The 20,918-nt window shown below is 40.2% G+C and overlaps 1 protein-coding gene across 2 annotated transcripts in view; it reads right to left on the reverse strand.

Annotated features, from left to right (window-relative positions):
- Positions 1 to 14,550: 14,550 nt before the first annotated feature.
- Positions 14,551 to 20,918, reverse strand: part of zap70 (zeta chain of T cell receptor associated protein kinase 70) — a 102,626-nt gene continuing 96,258 nt past the window's right edge. For both annotated transcript variants that reach the window (XM_043721105.2, XM_043721106.2), the window contains one exon: positions 14,551 to 14,672. In XM_043721105.2, coding sequence (XP_043577040.1) covers positions 14,576 to 14,672 — 97 coding nt within the window. In that variant the 3' untranslated portion in view covers positions 14,551 to 14,575. The remainder of the gene's footprint in view (positions 14,673 to 20,918) is intronic.

Raw genomic sequence — 20,918 nt, forward strand, 5'->3', positions numbered from 1 at the left:
GGAGACAGTGATAAATACTCTCCCCACTTCATTATATACTAAACAAAAAAAAACAAAGAACTGCAGATGCTGGGAATCTGAACCAAAAACAGAAATAGCTGGAAAAACTCAGAAGGTCAGGCAGCATCTGTGGAGAGAAAGCACAATTGGAGACAACATTTTGGGTCAATCGACTGTTTTCATTCAACATGCTGCCAGACCTGCTGAGTTTCTCCAGCTATTTCCATTTTTTTCATTCTATCCTAATTGGAAACATCAAATCCCCACTCTCTCATCCCAAGACAACCCATTGCAGTACGTGATGGTTTTTGGACAACTACTGCCAAGGCAAGCGTCTTGAAATTATTTCCTTCAAATCTGTGAGCTGTCTGTGGAAATGTGATAGATACCAATGGAATCGCCAATTAATGCTACTGAGGCACAATACCCAACTCAAGTCCGACATTGGGCATCACAGTATTTGAGCATGTTGTGGGTCATCACCTTCTCCAGACCTGAAACAAGGTAGCAACAAATTTACTCCATGAGGCACAATTGAAGGGTTTTTGATTTTGGTGTACATGTTAACCAAAGTAATTACTAATATATACCACATGTAAGGGTGTTGCTGACGTAATTTGATTTTACAAGAAAATAAATCTCAAGTAAAGAAATAATTATAAATATTAGTAAAATGAAATGAACAGGAACAGAAACCTAACAAGCCAGGTAGGATCTGGAATTTTCATTTTTCAAGACTAAGTGTGGAAGCAAGTGTAAAAGTCCAAGAAATTACTGTTTGGGAGTGGATCAGTTTACATACATGTTCAACTCAGCTCAATACACATTTAAGTGTGGGTAAAATGCCAAATTTAGTGGTTGCATTGGCAGGGAATTCTGCCTCCCTACCAGGATCTTGTAGGTTTTAATTTTGGGGTACCCAGACATCACCGGACTCTCTCCGGCCCAGGAGCACTATTCCGACCTCTGCTCATCACCCCTCATCCACCCAAAAAGTGATACCACATTTCAGCAATACCCCTGTAGATACTCTCTCGTAGATTGTCCAGGAGAGAACAAAAGTTCTTTTCCCTGTGGCTGGCAACAGCAGACCATCTCAACTGATGAAGACAACCTGGACAGAGGGAATGATCTCCTGTGTTCTGCCAGGTTATGTCCCACTGAATACTATTTCAGGTTGCCACTTGAGGACTATTAACCTCGTTTTGTGTCAGGCATTTCCTGATGCCCCATGTGCAATTAATATCTGTCACTTTGTTGCAGCTGTCAATGTCGCACTAATGGCAGCAGTTTGGTACTGCCTCTCAAACATCTGCCAGGGTTCATACTTAAAATATAAAAGGAGCCATGGCACTCAGCAGCCCAGTCACCATTTGCTCACTGACCTTTCATCCTAACCAGGAAAATGTACAAATCCTATGGCGTTTCGCCAAAGACTTGAATGAGTAAAGTCACAGTAACAAAAAATGGTCTATTGAATTCAATCAATTTTGAGTAAGCTCCATACTTCTGTCATGGTCAGATTTGCTGGCATTAGTCAGTTTGGCTCCTTAACTTGAGCAGGCTTTTAGGCATGGTTAGGCCTCACCACTGACACTATAAGCATTTAACAAGCATAAGATGATCTGCAAATGACTATGTCTTCTCATGAACTGATTAACTTAGAGAAACAAAACTAACACTTCAAACATTTGCTGAAAGAAACCACTTAGTTATGAAAGAGGCAAGTTACTGAAGGTGTCTGTATTCACTGGGGTTTGAAGGAAGATATCTACCCCACTCATTACATGCCCACATATATAATCAGCTTTGTGAACATACATGTTTCCCATTTTCTGGCTAACACGATTGTGCCCATGAATATAATTCCAACACATTGGAATGTTCATAAGTATTCATGAAGTGCTAATTAAAACAAACAGGCAAGCCAACCATTTAAAAGGCTCTGAGAATTTAATAACAAACATTAACCCCCTGTTGAGAAACTGAATTTTTGCCCCCACCCAATTAAAATGCCCAGCTGCCCTTCAAAAACATCAGAAAACCGAGTCCAATTTGAGCCTTTTTCTGAACTTTAAGAAAATGAAAGCTCAAGATTACAGTTTTCTATAATATTTTAAACATCTTGAAATACAGCCTGTCTTTCTATTAAAACTTTAATGTCAAAGTCTTCATTGTAAATAATTGACTCATGTTGTTCTTTGTATGACTAAGGAATGTATTAGACTTCCCTGGCTGCAAGCCAAACTTTCACATCTAAGGTCATAACTTAGTTTGCAGCAGGAGAGAAACCACTTTGGTCTTGCTTTTCTGCTTCTGAAAGGTGATTGCTATTGATGTTACCCCTTCTTGTGAAAGCAAGAGTTTGCCAAGGTATCTTGTCTCTGCTGAATGGTGAGAGGGTGAAGGGTGGGTGCAGTAAGCTATAAGACTTGTCCTAGGCATGTATTGGGCATTTCCTGTTTCTTTTTGATTTGTTTGATAAATGTTTTTGAACATTTTTGGTTAACTTTAGAATATCACTTTTTTGTTTCAAATGACTATTTGAGTATTAAAAATACTACATTGTGTTATTTGCGCAGAGGTATTTATGGAGCATCAATTCATTTGATGCAAATAATTCATTTGAAGCTAGTAAGATGATTCACTTCAATGGAATAGACTCCATTTTACAAACAAAATTATTTTGAATAAAGAAAGAGGGAGCTCAGCTTGTGTTAGTTGAACTTCAATCTCTATTATTCTTCACTTTTCTAACTTTCTCTACTTTATGATTCTTTCTGAATGTATGCTCTCACTGTGTTTTTTCACATACAGTCCATAACCCTTAGCAGTTGCTTTGTCTATAAATAGGATGCTTTCCTTTCTGGTTTAAGATCATATTCCTAAACTTCCAATCCTTACAGAGGTCAAATGTCCAGTCCTTTCTATCAGAAAATGCAGGAAAGAATGGACACTCAAATGAAGAGGCATATAGTCGAAGGGGTGATTGATTGGTTACTGGGGACATTTTAAGTATGTATTTAAGGAGAACAGGAAGCTTTTTCTTTGCTTGTTTGAGATTTGAGCGTTGCTGGTGTTGTCCGTGCCTACTTACACCTTGAGAAGGTGGTGGTTGATGAGCAGTCTTTGTGAACCACAGCAGTGCACGTAGCGCAGGTGCACCTATAGCACTGTTAGGAAGGTAGTCTCTGGTGATGGTGAAGCAGAGATTTTGTTCCAGGTCAGGATGGTGTACGACTTGGCACATTGAAGAAGCTTGACATCATCCATGACAACGTAGCTCATTTGATTGGCATCTGTCTAACAACTCAGGGCGGCACAGTGGTTAGCACTGCTGCCTCACAGTGCCAGAGACCTGGGTTCAATTCCCACCTCAGGTGACTGACTGTGTGGAGTTTGCACATTCTCCCCGTGTCTGCGTGGGTGTACTCCGGTTTCCTCCCACAGTCCAAAGATGTGCAGGTTCGGTGAATTGGCCATGCTAAATTGCCCGTAGTGTTAGGTGCAGGGGTAAATGTAGGGGAATGGGTCTGGGTGGGTTACGCTTTGGCGGGTCAGTGTGGACTTCTGGCACACTGTGACAAGTCTGTTTAGGCAGCACTTTTTAAACCCATTAAATCTACTGTCTAGAAAGACAAAAGGTAGCACAAGCATGGCCACGCCAACATTTGTATGTCCTCCTTCCAAACCACACCATTAAGACTGGATATTGTATCACTATTCCTTCACTGCCACTGGGTCAAAATCCCTGGGAGAGCCCCTTCCCTAACAGCATAATGGGTGTACCTAACTCCCATGGATTGCACCAGTGCTTTCACAAAGGCACCTAAGGATGAGCAATAAATGTTGGCCTAGCCAGTGATGTCCACATCCTGTGAATAAATATAAATAAAAAATAAGCACCTTTCAAATTTGCAAACTTCAAAACCTAGAAGAATAAGTGCAGCCAACTCATGGCACTGGATTTATTGGAGGCAATGAGTGTCTCATCCATTAGTGAGAGTGATGGCAATAGGCCTGCATCATCTATTTTAGGGAAGGACTGCTGAATTAAGTGGCGCTCAGGCACTTAACTGGTCAATGGTAGACCTTCCCCAGGATCAAAACCTCAGAAGTTGGAGTGGGGTGGCAGAGAAACCATGCGCCTAGAGCAATCAAGGCTGGCAGCTTCATTGAATGGCAGTGTCACTGGCTATTACCAATGCAGCACCCACACAAAGCCCAGAAGTGTCACTGGATCCTGAAATAACACTACAGAGGCTATTATCCCATCACCCTTCATTTCCACATGAAGCGCCCTTGACTATAATATTGCCTCATGGAGAGTCAGGCACCACAGCATCAGTGCTCCAACACTCAACATTTTTTTCCCTTTTTTGTGTCAGAGAATCCTGTTTTTTTTTTAATATAAGAAAAAAAGAGCAGAGTCCTTCACTCGCACTGATGCAGCTCCCTCAGAGCCAGGTCTCAGATTGAACAGAGACTCTGATGTTCCTGTTTATTTTTTTCTGCTTATATTTTCCCCCAGCACCATGTTGTGTGTGTGCAGGTGTGAGACACAGTGAAAGGCACAAGGTGCACGAATCTTTATTCAGTTTCCACCACCAGGAAGAAAGGAAACACCCAAGTGACCGGTGACAAGGAATGCCCTTCACATCAAAGGGCAATGCTGTGTGATCCAACAGTGAACACTCAACCTTTATTTTTCTCTTTTTCTTTTTTCTTTTTTTGTGTGTGTGCAACACTCAACCTTTATTTGTCAGCCAGGGCTCCCTGATTGGACAAGATTAACAGTCCCAATCAAAGAATTCATTATCTCATTAGCTCGCTGACCTCATTACAATGAAAACAAACCCAAGACCAGAGGCAAGTAATGGTGGCATGTGGGTCGCAGGGGAGGGAATTGCCACCTTATGTGTATCCATCTGAGGCTGTGTTTTTCTTTTCCTGATGCTACATCATTTGTTGAGGTGTGAGTACAATTGAATGAAGGATCCTTAAGCCTTCTTGCTAAGATTTACTTTGGCTATGTCAGCCGTACAACCATTGACAATCTATTGTTTGGTCGAGGTTAAATACAATAAAATTCATTCTCTTTTCAGAAACTTACTTGGAATCCTGTGTGTGCGTGGTTTAATAACTCAGTATTAAATAGGTAAATACTCAATTGGCAAGTATACCCTTTAACAGTAACCTTTGCAGCTAAATGAGAAGTGGAGCGATTCAGGCCCTCCTCACACTCTTAATGTCTGGTTATTAAGTTGGTTAACTTATCCCATGCAAAGGCTAATTTATACATTAAGGTCACATTAAGGTCTTTATGAAGACCTACCTCATTAACTGGTCAGTTGTTCACTTGTTACTTGTTGACTCTTGCTGTATGTGAGTTGGTTACCCATACAACAGTAATAATTGCACTGGCGGGGAATGGCATTGAAACTTCCTAAAGATATGAAAGGTGCTCATAAAAGCTGTTACTTACCTTATTTGTTTCTCTATTAAGGTATTGCTTTCAGCTTAGCTCACTCACTTCATATTGAAAGGGGTATTGGATTAAACCTCATCCTGGGTCTTCATGCAAGCTGATATTTCAGTACAGCACAAGGAATGTACTGCATCATTGCCACTGCACTTTTTCAGATAAGGTATTAAATCAGGTCACCATTTCCATGTTCAAGAGAATTTAGAAAATCCCTTAGCATAGGTACAGATGAGGAGGAACATTCTCTATTATACTCATCAACATTTCGCTCGATGAATCCCACTAGAAGTTATTAATAACTAATTTTCTTATTGTTGCTTTTGGGTTCATATCATCATGCAATGACTATAAGGGCACAAAATGGATTGTCATGGGAATTGAAATTCTGAGTGCCCATTTTTCATGTTTTGATTTTAGTTCCAGGCCAATAGATTGCATAGTCCTACCCTTGTATTCAATAGGTTGTTGGGGACTCCAGGTTGATTCTCTGATCTTGATTCTCCTGCTCAATTATGTCAATTTCTGCTATTTAAGAAGATAGCACATCTCTGGTCCCTTGTCAAGCTGGCCTCCAATGCTGACCTGGTCTCCGTGATGCTGTTTGGGTTTTGGGCACCTGCACCAATATGGCTGCAACTTAAGTTTCTCTATTGGGTCTAGGGATTGTGAAATATTGTGTTATGAGATATTGTGTTGAAAGCTATCTTTATTAACTCTCTCACCAGCTCGCTAGATTCATTAATACCGAGTTCCTGTTCATTCATTCATAACCCTTTACTAACCCCTTTATTTGCTATAACACGGTTTCATTCATTCATTTATAAAACCACGTTCTATAGCCATGAAATTGCATGAACGAATGAAATTCATACCAGTAAATAGTAAATGAATCTCACAACCCAGTTGCAGTAATCAGTTTAATATCCTTTATTCTTTTATTAAGTATAGGTACAATTTTAACTTATTTGGAGCCATATAGGTCTACAATTTTTACTAATCTTTACTAACTTAAAAGACAAAAGGACTAACGCCACTTAATTATGCAAGCTGACTGGACAGACGTCCCATAAGAAGTAGCACCTAGCACATGTTTTAATCCATCCCCTGCCTTCAAACCTTTGTGTTCTCGAGATAAAAAATGTAACACCACAGTCAATGAATTTTAATATATGTAAGAACTGCGTATAAAAGGGGCCTTTGTAAAAACTATATTTTGGGATTTTATTGCCACCTCGAACTTGTGCTGTGATTGCTGAATAAACGTGGCTATTTTTGCTACTCACCGATTCCGATCATTAGTTGAACATGATCCCACAACTTGGCGTAGTCGGGCAGGATCGCTGGGGACACCAGCTAACCTGACCAGTCACTGACAGTTCTTTAAGGGCAAGAAGCTTCTTTCTTAGAGTCGTGATCTAGTCCCTGAACACAATCCCCAATCATTCGTGCGCTGGCTATTTAATTTCGAATCCCCCGCGTCCAGACCTCAGATCAATTAACAGAGACGACAGCAGGGAATTGTCCAGGTCGCGTGAATTAGAGTGATCACAAGTGACCCCGGGAAACTGCCTACAACATCCAGAGGTGGGCTAACCCCTCCTGACATAACTGAGGAAGAAATGCTGCAGCAGCTACAGAACTACCTTGAGGTACAGTTCTCATTAGGGAAGATCTTAACCAAAATTGGGCAGAAGTATAATATGCCCCCAAAGACAGTGGACCCGAGAAGACATGAGGTGCGTCTGGGGAAAAACCACCCAATAGAAAAACAAAAACAGAATAAAATAGTATCTTGCATTAATGGGACAAATTCGCCAGAGAAATGAAGTCATGTCCCCATCAGCCCATGACCGTGAAGTAACTCAACTTAAAGAGCAATTAAAAGTAATGCATGAGCAGCTGCAGAAAGATCCAAACAGGAAACAGCTCACCTTAAAAGGCAGGAGCTTGGAAAAGAGAACAAGAAAGTGAAGGATGAGATAACAGTCCTGTCAGATTCTTCCCCAGTTCCCAAGCCCACGCAAAATTTGTACCCGACCATCCGAGACATCCAGGAAGCGATTCAGAAAAACAAAGCTATTGCCCTTGAGAAACACAGGGACTCTAGCAGAGAAAGCGATGAGGACTGTATATCCCCGATAGCATTCTTACAGCCCCATTTAAACCAGGAAAGTAATGATTGAAAAATGGTCAGACAGAGATTAGAGGATGGCACGGAGATGGATGTTCTGTTACTACACACGGAAATGCACAATGTGCATGGACCTGCGACTGCTGAGAATTTAGACAGGTGGGTCTAAAGAAATATCTCACCAGAAGGGGCCAATGGAGACATGGGAAAGCCTAGACTAGATAAGAGTATCTATGCTCCATCCCTGGGATGGGGTACAAATTCTGAACATTATTGTAACTAAAAGAGAATAACCTCCATGAGGCAATCAAAGGTGCTTTTGGAGAGTACAAGCAGGAGCTGCAAGCTGGCTGGACAGCAATAAAACATTGGTTACAGGGGTACAGTCCGCATAAGACTGACTGGACAAAAGTCACAGAAACCCACAGAAGAAGGAGTCGCAGAATACAAGGAAAGATTTAGGAAAACCTAGAAAGAATATGTAGGAGTTCCAAGTGTGCAGGATGACAGGGATTTTGGAGGTTGTGATTATAGCCCACTGAAGTCTGCTTTTGTGGCCGGACGTAAACCTGAGCTCACTAAAATGTTAAAGCTCACCAAACCAGACTGTGACCGGGAGGGGGGGGATAATTACTATGAATTGGTGAACCGAGCCCGCCAGCTCAACAGAGATATGGGCAATAACTTAAAAATGTGTTGCTGGAAAAGCGCAGCAGGTCAGGCAGCATCAAGGGAGAAGGAGAATCGACGTCTTGGGCATAAGCCTTTCTTCAGGAATCAAATTGCCTTCCTGAAGAAGGGCTTATGCACGAAATGTCGATTCTCCTTCTCCTTTGATGCTGCCTGACCTGCTGCGCTTTTCCAGCAAACACATTTTTAAGCTCTGATCTCCAGCATCTGCAGTCCTCACTTTCTCCTAGAGATATGGGCAAGCCCGACAGATCGAACAAATGGGACAGACCCTCAATAACCCTGGGAAGACCCAAGACAAACGCCCAGGGAAATGTTATGTTTGTGGAGAGGAAGGCTATTGGGCCAGGGGATGCTGGCAAAAAGGAAAAGGGACAAATTGCCTAATAAGCAATGAGGAGGAGGAGACCCTGGAAGCTGTGAGTAACACCCATCTCCTAGATTTAAAAATAAACTAATCACCCAGCAGCAGCATGTGCTGTTAAGGTTGACAAAAAACTGAATGAACCCACCCCGTGCCACTCTACACTCCTATTGGCATGATGTCAGCAGTGGGGAGTCAGCCTATAAGTGAACATGAGGGCGAGTGACCTGGACATTGAGTCCTTTTAGACACAGGAGCAGAGTTGATGTGCCTGCCCCAGAAGTATGAGACCAAACTTCCGCTAGACAGGACAGTGAGGACAGCTTATGGAGCGGGAGCTGACAGATTGAAATTAAACGGACCAAACCCATACACCTTGAAATCAGGCCCAACGAGTTGATAACCCTATACGCGGGTAGAACCTGTAGCCCAACCACTCCTCGGAATGGATATCCTCACCCAGCTGAATTCCTCTTTACAGTTTGGTGATGCACAAGTAATGTGGTGTATCAGAACCCTACAAGGTGAAGAATTAAAAGATCATCCCATCTAGACTAAAAACAAGGATGACTGTCGGTTACTAAAACTGGAACCTGCCACTTTTACAAGAACATCTCTACCTTGCACAAAACAGGAAAAAGGGACTTTGATGAAAAGCCACAGTACCTTGAACAGGCTGATGTGGCCTGTGCGAAAGGCAAGTGGGGAATGGATATTAATGACAGAGCACAGGAAAATCTGTGGATTGTCAAGACATCCAGCCCTGTCATGACATCGGAGGATCTGCACAGCCAACAAATTTACAGGCTCTGATTGAAGCCTGCAGAACAGCAGAGGATCAGTCTGCCAACTTTTACACAGACTCCCGCTATGCTGCAGACTGTCATCTTATTATCTTACTGTTAGGTATTAACCGATGCTGTAAAGTCTGCTTCCTCACAAGGCAACTGGATTCTTGTGAAAAAGGTCCACACAGAAGCCTTAGGTGTGAAGTGGGAAGGACCATTCCAATGCTGTTAAGGTCGAAGGAATGGAGGCCTGGATTCATGCCCCCCACATCAAATGGGCATCTCACAATACGGCAGGACCAGAGATTGACTAAGCACCATGATGCTTGTCATTGTTATTTCAACTGTACATGTTTTCTATTTGTAAAGTGTAGTGCCAAACTATTAAAAGTCTGTAAGCTTGGATAAGGATTGTGTGATTCTCTTCGAGAGGTCTCAGTAGAATCAAAAGGAGGGACTGTGAAATATTGTGTTATAGGCTATCTTTATTAAGTCATTCACCAGTTCGCTAGATCCATTAATACCAGGTTCCCATTCATTCATTCATAACTCTTTACTAACCCGTTATTTGCTATAACATGGTTTCATGCAACCTTGCATAAATCTCACAATCCACCGCAGTAGATTAGATTACTTTACTTACAGTGTGGAAACAGGCCTTCGGTCCAACAAGTCCACACTGACCCTCCGAAGAGCAACCCACCCCCCTAAATTTACCCCTTCACCTAACACTACGGGCAATTTAGCATGGACAATTCACCTAACCTGCATATTTTTTGGACTGTGGGAGGAAACCGGAGCACCCGTAGGAAACCCACGTAGACACGGGGATAACGTGCAAACTCCACACAGACTGTTGCCTGAGGCAGGAACTGAACCCGGGTCTCTGGCACTGTGAGGCAGCAGTGCTAACCACTATGCCACCGTGCCGTCCAGTAATTAGTTTAATATCCCTTATTCTTTTATTAAGTACAGGTGCAATTTCTAACTTATTTAGAGGGTATAGAATTAGTACTAATATTTACTAATTTAAAAGACAAAAGGACTAACACCTCCTAATTATGCAAGCACACCGGACAGACGTCCCATCAGAAGTAGCAGTTAGCACTTAGCACATATTTTAGTCCATCTGCTGTCTCCCAGGACAGAAGCCCATCAAACCTTTGGGTACTGGAGATAAAAAAATGTAACAACATAGTAAAGGAATTTTAATATATGTAAGAACTGCGTATGAAGGGGCTCTTGTATAACCTGTATTTCGGGATCCTATTGCCATCTTGAACTTGTGCCGTGATTGCTGAATGAAAGAGGCTATTTTCGCTACTCACCGATTCCATTCCTTAATTGAACACGATCCCACAGGATAAAGTCTGTCACTTGAACTTGTCCCTTCACCACCTCGTCCCCTTCTGCCCAGCTGTCTTTGGAGTAGGCTGTATGCCAATTCTTAAGATTATCACGATTCTAACTTTGGGAAACCCTAAAGCCTGAGATAAGCTTTAAGGTCACTCCCCTTAGTCATTCCTTAGTATAGGCTAAGACCCAACAATTCCTGTTCGTTATTCTGTTTACAGAATATTCTGTTGTAACCTTGCCTGACTTTCATTGGGAGTGAACAGGAAGTTTGATAAGTTTTTGATCACAATAACATACATGGTGATATTCATTGTTCAGACATGAGCACTGATGCTTCCATTATGTGATACTCCACAATATTTGCTAAGGAAGATAAATACTGGACGGATAGTTTTTAGAAGAATATTGCTGATCTAAAGCTGTTAATCCATTGAAAAAGGAGGAGCATACATTCACTGTGAACACTTCCATGCAGTTTTATCATATTTAGAGAGTGTGTACAAAAGCACAATGGATGTTCACAATGGATATTCAATATTTGTTCAAGGAGTCTGGAAAAATGCAACTTTTTTTTATGTTCATTCACAGGACGTGGGCAATACAAGCTCAGCCAGAACTTAATTGCCGTTCAGAAATTGGTGGTGAGCCTCTTTCTTGAACCACAGTAGCTCATGAGGTGGTGCCATATTTCTTACATTCCACAAGGACTCCTGTGAAAAATTGAGAAGCACACCAGTGCTTGGTTATGTGCAACTTGGCACAAAAGAATCAGGAAATTAGATTGATTTAAAATCTCTCTTTATTCAGCTAGCACCTATACTTTTAGAAGAATAGCCTTCTGAGTGATCAGTGCTATCTCCAATAGTGCAGTTCTTTCAACAGCTTCATTAAAAGGAAGTGTTCTCCACATGTTATTGTGAATAGCACTGAAACTTCACTGTTGTCGCCACAATATCATTTTTATGATGAACTGCGATGCCCTATTCTACTTTAAATTTCTTCTTCCAGAGAGCTATATGTCAAAATCCATGTCAAGCAAACCACATATATAGGTGGTATAATGAATAAAAGAGATGTTAATATTAATTTAGTCGTGGTAGGAGGTCTTTTACTGATGGGCCCAAAGTTGGCTGAAGTATTGGGTCTCCATTTCAGCGGTCAGTAGGACTTACAGGTCACTCTGCTATAACACAGATTTCATTAGCCAGAATGACTATAACACAATTGACAAATTGTGGGCATAGTTTGGATAACACAAACTTTCTACTGAACGGGTATAATGATTTTCTATTAGCAATTGTCTACAGCACGATCTTCTACAGCGGTTTTCTACAGTACAAGGTTGCGGAGGAACACAACTGTTATGCTTTATAGCAGAACACAGTGGCTCAGTGGTTAGCACTGCTGCCTCACAGCACCAGGGTCATAGGTTTGAATCCAGCCTTGGATGACTGTCTGTGTGGAGTTTGCACATTCTCCCTGTGTCTGCATGGGTTTCCTCTGGATGCTCCAGTTTCCTCCCGCAGGCCAGGTGAATTGGCCATGCTAAATTGCCCATAGTGTACGTGCATTAGTCAGAGGGGAAATGGGTCCGGGTGGGTTACTCTTCGGAGGGTCTTTGTGGACTGGTTGGGCCGAAGGGCCTGTTTCCACACTGTAGGGAATCTAATCTAAACAACAACCTGTAGGTCTAATTGATCAGAAGCAGGCGATAAGTTTATTGCCACCAGAATGACCACTCTGTCTATCCTCAAGAGCTACTGACCAATTAGAACTACTGGTTTGAAAGCCTTAGCAGTGTCAGTATCATGGTGGCCACTGCTGGAGCTGTACCTGAAGGACGGATCAATCAAGAGACTTCATTAAAGAATTGATTATTTTTTTCTTTTGACTCACAGGAAGCTTTGGCTCTTGAATTCTGGTTAAGGTTGTTGGCTGACCCCAGTGTTATTAGCCTTCACATACACAAATATTTGAGTTTAAAGAACTTTGGATATTTGGACTTTTTCAAAGATCAGTGAAAGATACTCAATTATTTTGGATAAGGCATTTGCTTGTAGTCAAATATTTAATGCAAACTGTTTGTTTACTAGAGACCATCTATCTGGGTTTACTATCAGGTTCCAGCTTCTGCTATTGTTATTGTTCAGAATAATTAGAGAAATCAGTACTTAAAGAAAAAAATTGCAGTTCAGCTTTTTATTTTTCCTGGAAATGCATTCTTGCTGTGGGTCCAGTGTTGTACCTGGAGCCCTGGTCCAGTACTGTCACATGCAAAGTCACTGAAAGAGTTTTTTAATATTTCCTGAATGATTGTGTTTGCAAAAGTCCTCAGTGACAAACACGTGTTCAGTGACTTCTGTCATTTGCATCAGAATGTCAGACTGACAGCTATCTGAAAATCACAGAATGTATCCTTTACCTTCAAGAACTAAGATGGATTGGAGAAAGTGCTTCAGTTTACAGTGAATCAGCAGAGAGTAAAAGTCATCAATGTGTTTGATCAGTATAGTTTGATGACTATAGTCGTATCAAATAATGGAATAAGTTCGACAACTATTCTGTTCCTGTCGTCTTAAATCAGCTTTCTTTTCTTTTTGCCAACTCTGTGTGCATGTCTATGCATGTGTTGAGTTGTTAGAGAAGTAAACATTAATATTGTCTTATTACAACTTGCATGTTAACCAAGTCTGCATCTTTGTAGAACATGTTTCATTTCAAAATTAATCAACAATGTTATTTTTATTAAAGATACCTGGTTAATGGATCTTTTTTAATGCAGAGATATTCTCTCTAATACAGAAAAAGAGCACAACTAGCCATATCAGGATCTGATTCAAACAAATTTATGTTGAGAGCTGTGGACTTGTCGACAGTGCATTCTTCCTGTCTTGGTCATAACACAGAATAGCTCCTTGGCCTTCACCTGAAGCATTTTGCAGTTAGCAGCTGGGAAGAGGGATTGTTGAAATACAAGTTGAAACAGAATCCCTGGAAACATTCTTTCCTTCTGCCATGATAGAGTGCATAATAATCTGCCCTAGTTGGCAGTTTTCTGTCTGGTTGAAGCCAATATGCTGGTGTTGGCATTTCACCTGTTTACTGTATAACATTCTGTCTATCTTTGCTATTCACAGACTTCTTTTCCAAGATGAGAAATTGCCAAAAGTATATCATTACCCTTTCTGCCAAGAACAGTTGGAGAGGACACTTCCTTCAAGGTTCAAATTCACCATTTTCTTTTCAATGATTTTAACGTTCCTTTATTTTTCATTCTGAGTGAAAATATTGATCTTAGAAGTTCAGAATATTTCACCATAAGAAACTATGCAAACTATTTATTGACAGGGAAAATTGTAAGTTTTGATCTCTTGCATGATTTCAAAATTAATATAATACAACATTGTCAAATAATTTTATCGATGCAACACGTGATAATTTTAACTGGTTAAAATGTTATATTTTGCAGCATTGCTTTGGAACAACCAGACAAATGTCCTGAATAATGCGAACATCAAAAATGTCACATTAGTAGATGCTTATCATTTCAGTTTTAAGAAGGACAAAAGTAGATCAACTATTTAAAAAGTAAAACGATTTGTTTGAAGTTATATCAAATGATTAACTAAAAGTTACACTAAATATCCAGGTTTATAATTACTTGAAGCTTTTATAGCTACTGCCTACAAGAACTCTCAAGGATAACAGAAACAGCAACATATTGGAAATGTCAATGTTTATGTAATATAATCCTGGGTATTTTATTGAACTTTATCTGTTGATACCTTCTGTGTTATCTGATAGTGGTAATTACACATTGTGCTCTCAACTTCTTCAAACCCAGGTCGATCTTCACACCTTTAAAAGCAAACATAATGGAACATAAATTGTTGATTTTGCAATTACAATTAAATATTCTGATGTGAAAATTCAATATTCCAAAGCTGGGAATCAATAAGGGAACAGAAATTTCACAACCTTAAGAAAATCATACTGACACCTGACTAGCTAAAGAAGCATAAGAGCAGGAGAAAGTGTGAAGCCAATGACTTCCATCAAGCAAAAGGCAATTTTTTTCAATTTTTTCGTGGGGTCCATAATGAATATTATAAAACATTGGGAACTCACACAATGTAGATTGTGTTTTAAGCACTTACATAACCATTAGTTACCCAGAAGCAGTTTCTCTTTGTGTGATCCTGGAATATCATCACCCTTACTCATTCATTGATTCATTCAGTCACTCAGCCACTGAGTAATTCATGATATGCATTTCAGGAGGAAGTAGCAGTAGCAGAAACCTATTGATGACAGGACCAACATTTTCGATTCTCAATCTATTGATTTGATGATTCAGGGGTGCGAGCATTGGTTAGGAGTGGAAGGAGGCTTGTTGTTCAAGAAGGGACACAGATGAGTCTACTAGTCACAGCTTTAAAATTAGCACATTAATGAATTCACTGGCTTGTGGTCTGTTACAAAGGAAGGTGATTGTAGTTGTTGGATGCTTAGCTCCAAGACATTTCAGGAGAAGTTCCTCAGGGTGGTATCCTAAGCCCTACCATCTTCATCAATGTCTTTCACTTCTTTATAAAGTCAGAGGTGGGGATGTTTGCTGATTATTGCGTCCTCAGATTCTGAAATAGTTTGTGTTCAAATACATCAAGATCTGGATAATATATGGTTTTTGACTAACAAGTGGCAAACAACATTCACACCACAGAAGTGCCAAGCATTGACCATATCCAACAAGAATCTAACCATTGCCCCTTGACAGTCACTGGAATTACCATCTTATGTCTTAAATTTTTTTAAAAGCTAAAAGCCACAGTGGGGGCAATCATATGAAAATATTTCCTGAATTGACAGCTGAATTCCAAACAATAAGTATCTTGGAGGCTACCATTGACCAGAACCGTACTGGACCATATAAATACCGTGGTTACAACAGCTGGTTGGAGGCTAGGAATTCCACAGCAAGGAACTTGTCTCCTGAGTCCCTAAAGTATATCCACACAAGTCAGGAATGTGAAGGAATTGCCTAGATGAGTGTAGGTCCAACAACACTCAAGAAGCTTGACACCATCCAGAACAAAGTAACCCTCTTTATTGGCATCACATCCACAAACACCTACTCCCTCCACCACTGATCCTCAGCATCAGTATTGTGTTCCATTTACAGGATGCACTGCAAAACTTCCCCAAGGCTCTTTAGATAGCACCTTCCAAACACACAACTAGAATTATTCAGAAAGACAAGGGCAACGATACATTAGAAAACCACAATCTACAAGTGCAAATCAAAGCCACTCACTATCTTCACTTGGAAATATATTGCTAATCCTTCAGTGTTGCTGGGTCAAAATCCTGGAACTCTGTCTGTAACAGCATTGCCTACAGCAAATGAATTGTAGCAATTCAATAAGGCAGTTTTCCACCACCTCTTCAAGGGCAATTAGGGATGGATAATAAATGTTTTTGGCTCAGCCAACAACATCCGAATCCCAATGAATGAATTAAAAAAAGATCAGGAAGGCCCCTGTGGCACAACCAATTCGTCATGATCTGCGCATTTCTTGTGAAGTGTAGACTGTCCTGAAAGGGCTGTCCAAACTTTGAGGGGTTTTGTTTTCTGGCCTGAATGTACTACACTATCATTTTGAGGGAAGCCCAAGTCAGGGAGTCACAAAGATTATTAGAATCTACCTTCTCCCATTGCAGAAGTGGGTATTGCAGATGCTGGAGATTAGAGTCAAGATGAGTGGTACTGGAAAAGCACAGCAGGTCAGGCAGCATCCGAGGAGCAGGCAAATCGACATTTCAGGCAAAAGCCCTTCATCGAATGCTGCCTGACCTGCTGTGCTTTTCCAGCACCACTCATCTTTACTCTTCTCCTGAAACAGCAACTCCTGGACCTGGATTAATCTATGAAAGGTGCAGACACATCAAGGTATAGAAACAGAACTTATGTCCTACTTTGTTTCCTCAAAACTAAAAGCCACAGTGGTGGTAATCATATGAAAACATTTCCTGAATTGAGTGCTGAGGTAAAACCTTCCCAAGGAAATTAGAAAACATAGGAAATAGCAGCTATAGTATTCATTCCCTAAAGTCTGCACCAACATTCAATGAGATCATGACTGATCATTCATAGAATCATAGAACCTCTACAGTGTGGAAACAGGTCATTTTACCCAACAAGTCCACCCAGACCCATTCCCCTACCCTATTATTCTATATTTCCCCTGACTAATACACTTAACCTACACATCCCTGAACACAATGGGCAATTTAGCACGGTCAATTCACCTAACCTGCTCATCTATGGACTGTGGGAGGAAACCGGAGCACCCGGAGGAAACCCACGCAAACACGAGGAGAATGTGCAAACTCCACACAGACCTCTAGGTCATTCTCTCACACTATCCCTATACCTCTCAATAGCTTTACTATCTTGAATACTGTCTGCAGTTTTGGTCTCCTTATTTAAGGATGCAAATTTATTGGAAGCAGGTCAAAGGAGGTTTACTAAATTGATATCTGAATGAGAGGGTTATCTTATGAGAAAGAATTTTTCAGACTGAGTTTGTTTCCACTAGAGTTTAGAAAAGTAAGGGGTGACTTGAATGAAGTCTATAAGACCCTGAATGTTCTTGACAAGGTGGACCTGAGAATTTCATAGGTTAATCCAAGTCCAGGAGTTGCTGTTTCAGGAACAAAATTAGTTTTTTTTCTCTCAAGGTGTTGTTTGACTTTGAACTTTCTGCCTGAAGATGGTATATTCAGGGGTATTTGAATATTTTTAGGCAGGGATGACCCTGTGTCTAAATGAGTGACAGTAATCCAACCCACTTCGTTTCTAAATGGCCAATTCTGCTGCTAATTTGTATGCTTATCAATCTTTAAATGTGTCCATCTTTGTTTTGAATAACCTCAATAATCGAACATCCACAACACTCCAGGGTAGAAAATGCCGAAGCATCACCACCCTAATTGGGAAGAACTTCCTCCTTATCTCAGTAACAATCACCTATCTGAATTGGACAGAAAAATAATTTTTCTGAACAAGAATTTGCTTGAAGAGAGACTAAAGCTCTGTTTCATAAATGCCAACTCCTTTAAAAAAAGCTCCTTTGACCATCTTTCTTGACAACCTCAATAGGAAATGTATTAATAATTCTGGAAATTGGACAATTATTTGTTGTTTACATCAACCAAGGCTTTAACTGCCAGAAGTAAAATTAAACATCGATCTTTGTGAAAAGAGGATGCCAATAGCTTCTTTCACTCTCATATAGTGCCCATCAGCCTCAAATATAAAGCCTGGTATTGCCTGTAGACTTTCAAGAATTCACAAATGTTTTCAAAGAATATTGTCGCTGTCAAACTCTAATTTCTCTAAATTGAATAGTGGTTAAATACAAATTGCCCCATCCCATGTGGATCCCTGGTTTAAAAATTTACGCTTTAGGTGATATTCTTCCAAAACATCCTTACAGTCAATCCCTGTTTACCTTCAAATGTCTGCTCCAAATAATGATTATTAAAAATTGTCTCCCATGAAATTAGTTAACATTAATTCCCTAGTTTTGGCAGCAGGAGAAAAGTTAAGCCAAATGTATTTATTTTGCATATTGCCATTGAGTGTTGCATGCATGGCACAAACTGTAGCGTTTCAGGAAGAGTCTGTTCAAACCACTGCACGCAATTCCCCTCTGCTAAACAGCCTTTTATTGTGGTAAAGTAGCACAACAGAGTTGTGACGTCCAAAAATAGCAGTGTGGACATGTAAAAGGTGTACTTTAAACAAACTGGATGATCAGAGATAACATGTTGCTCTGAAGCTCTCACATACAAAGAGGTTCAGGACAACTACCTTGATCATTTGTTTATGTTCCTTTCAACCTCTCATTGAGAAGTCTTGCCCTTTGTGTTTAGCAATCTCTGAACCAGGAGAATGCGACTAGGTTGGAGGGGTGTATAGAAGGCTCAAGCACTACCATTCTTCTACAAAGAAGGGAAACCCTATCCAAGTTATGTTCACAGGTTCTTTGAAGAGACAGCAACCCATGATTTAAAGGTTAGAATCATTTGTCAGCGAACCAACACTTATTCGTTGTTAAATTAGATTCCCTACAGTGTGGAAACAGGCCCTTCGGCCCAACCAGTCCACAAAGACCCTCCGAAGAGTAACCCACCCAGACCCATTTCTCCTCTGACTAATGCACGTAACACTATGGGCAATTTAGCATGGCCAATTCACCTGGCCTGCGGGAGGAAACTGGAGCACCCAGAGGAAACCCATGCAGACACAGGGAGAATGTGCAAACTCCACACAGACAGTCATCCAAGGCTGGATTCAAACCTATGACCCTGGTGCTGTGAGGCAGCAGTGCTAACCACTGAGACAGTGTGTTCTGCTATAAAGCATAACAGTTGTGTTCCTCCGCAACCTTGTACTGTAGAAAACCGCTGTAGAAGATCGTGCTGTAGACAATTGCTAATAGAAAATCATTATACCCGTTCAGTAGAAAGTTTGTGTTATCCAAACTATGCCCACAATTTGTCAATTGTGTTATAGTCATTCTTGCTAATGAAATTTGTGTTATAGCAGAGTGACCTGTAAGTCCTACTGACCGCTGAAATGGAGACCCAATACTTCAGCCAACTTTGGGCCCATTAGTAAAAGACCTCCTACCATGACTAAATTAATATTAACATCTCTTTTATTCATTATACCACCTATATATGTGGTTTGCTTGACATGGATTTTGATATATAGCTCTCTGGAAGAAGAAATTTAAAGTAGAATAGGGCATCGCAGTTCATCATAAAAATGATATTGTGGCGACAACAGTGAAGTTTCAGTGCTATTCACAATAACATGTGGAGAACACTTCCTTTTAATGCAGATGTTGAAAGAACTGCACTATTGGAGATAGCACTGATCACTCAGAAGGCTATTCTTCTAAAAGTATAGGTGCTAGCTGAATAAAGAGAGATTTTAAATCAATCTAATTTCCTGGTTCTTTTGTGCCAAGTTGCACATAACCAAGCACTGGTGTGTTTCTCTATTTTTCTCAAGTTAATCCAGTTATTAAAGATTGTGCAGTTTCCTGTTTTAGCTAGAACAGATGTTTGTGCCAAGTGCAATAGACCTATTGAGAAATTAATTTCCACATTGACTGTCATTTTGGACTGTATTTAGACAAATATAAGAATATATGATAATTGAGCAAATTATCGCATGTTATAACTTTTGACATAGAGTTTAACATACTTTATTGAAAACCATTTTGTAAAGACCTCTTAAAATATTACAAGCTTAGCATCTCTGCTGCCACAAAACCACTTCTAAAAATAATTATCAAGAGACGCATATAGTCAAGAACAGCACTGCCATGCGATTCTTGAATGTATGTATGCATTTAGCCACATATTAGAGATAAGGCACATTCCACACCAACATACTCCACTGTCACACATTTACTAACACCTCATTTGGATGTGAAACATGAAAAATGTGTAACTGTAATCTGCATAGAAATAATTACTTTTATAGGAATGTAAATGTTTTTTGTAAACAAGCTAAGTCAAGACCTGTGCAGGATCAAGACGATATAGTGACTCATATAAGATTGAATGAATAGCCTTTTCTGTCTAACCTTCTCATTTTCTGTCATGGTTATGGATGAGTTCAAAGTCTAAGAGACATTGATAACATTGGTTTTCATGACTTTACCTCAATTGCCGTCCAACAGCATAGTTCTTTGGGCTCCAGATTCTGCTTAATTCAGTAAAAAAATTGGAATCTCTGAACACTTTTATTACTACAAGTAGTGCAGCATTGATTTTATTTGAACAGAAGATGATGGCCTTGTTGTGCAATTTGCAACTTCTGAGTCTCATACTTATCACAAAAGAGATTTATTGCTGATTACCTGTGGCCAGTGAAATCAAGATTACATTCTGTTATATTGTTACAATTCTGCGAAATACGTAAAGAGGCAGTGTTGCAGATAACAAGCTGCTAGCGTTCTATCGCACATATTCCGATATTTATTTTCTGAATTTAGATAGAAAAAGAATTTGGAGTGTCCACAG

This window comes from Chiloscyllium plagiosum, unplaced genomic scaffold (assembly GCF_037043375.1).
Source record: "Chiloscyllium plagiosum isolate Xiang-an unplaced genomic scaffold, Cpla_swu_hap1 HiC_scaffold_28, whole genome shotgun sequence".
Lineage (NCBI taxonomy): Eukaryota > Metazoa > Chordata > Chondrichthyes > Orectolobiformes > Hemiscylliidae > Chiloscyllium > Chiloscyllium plagiosum.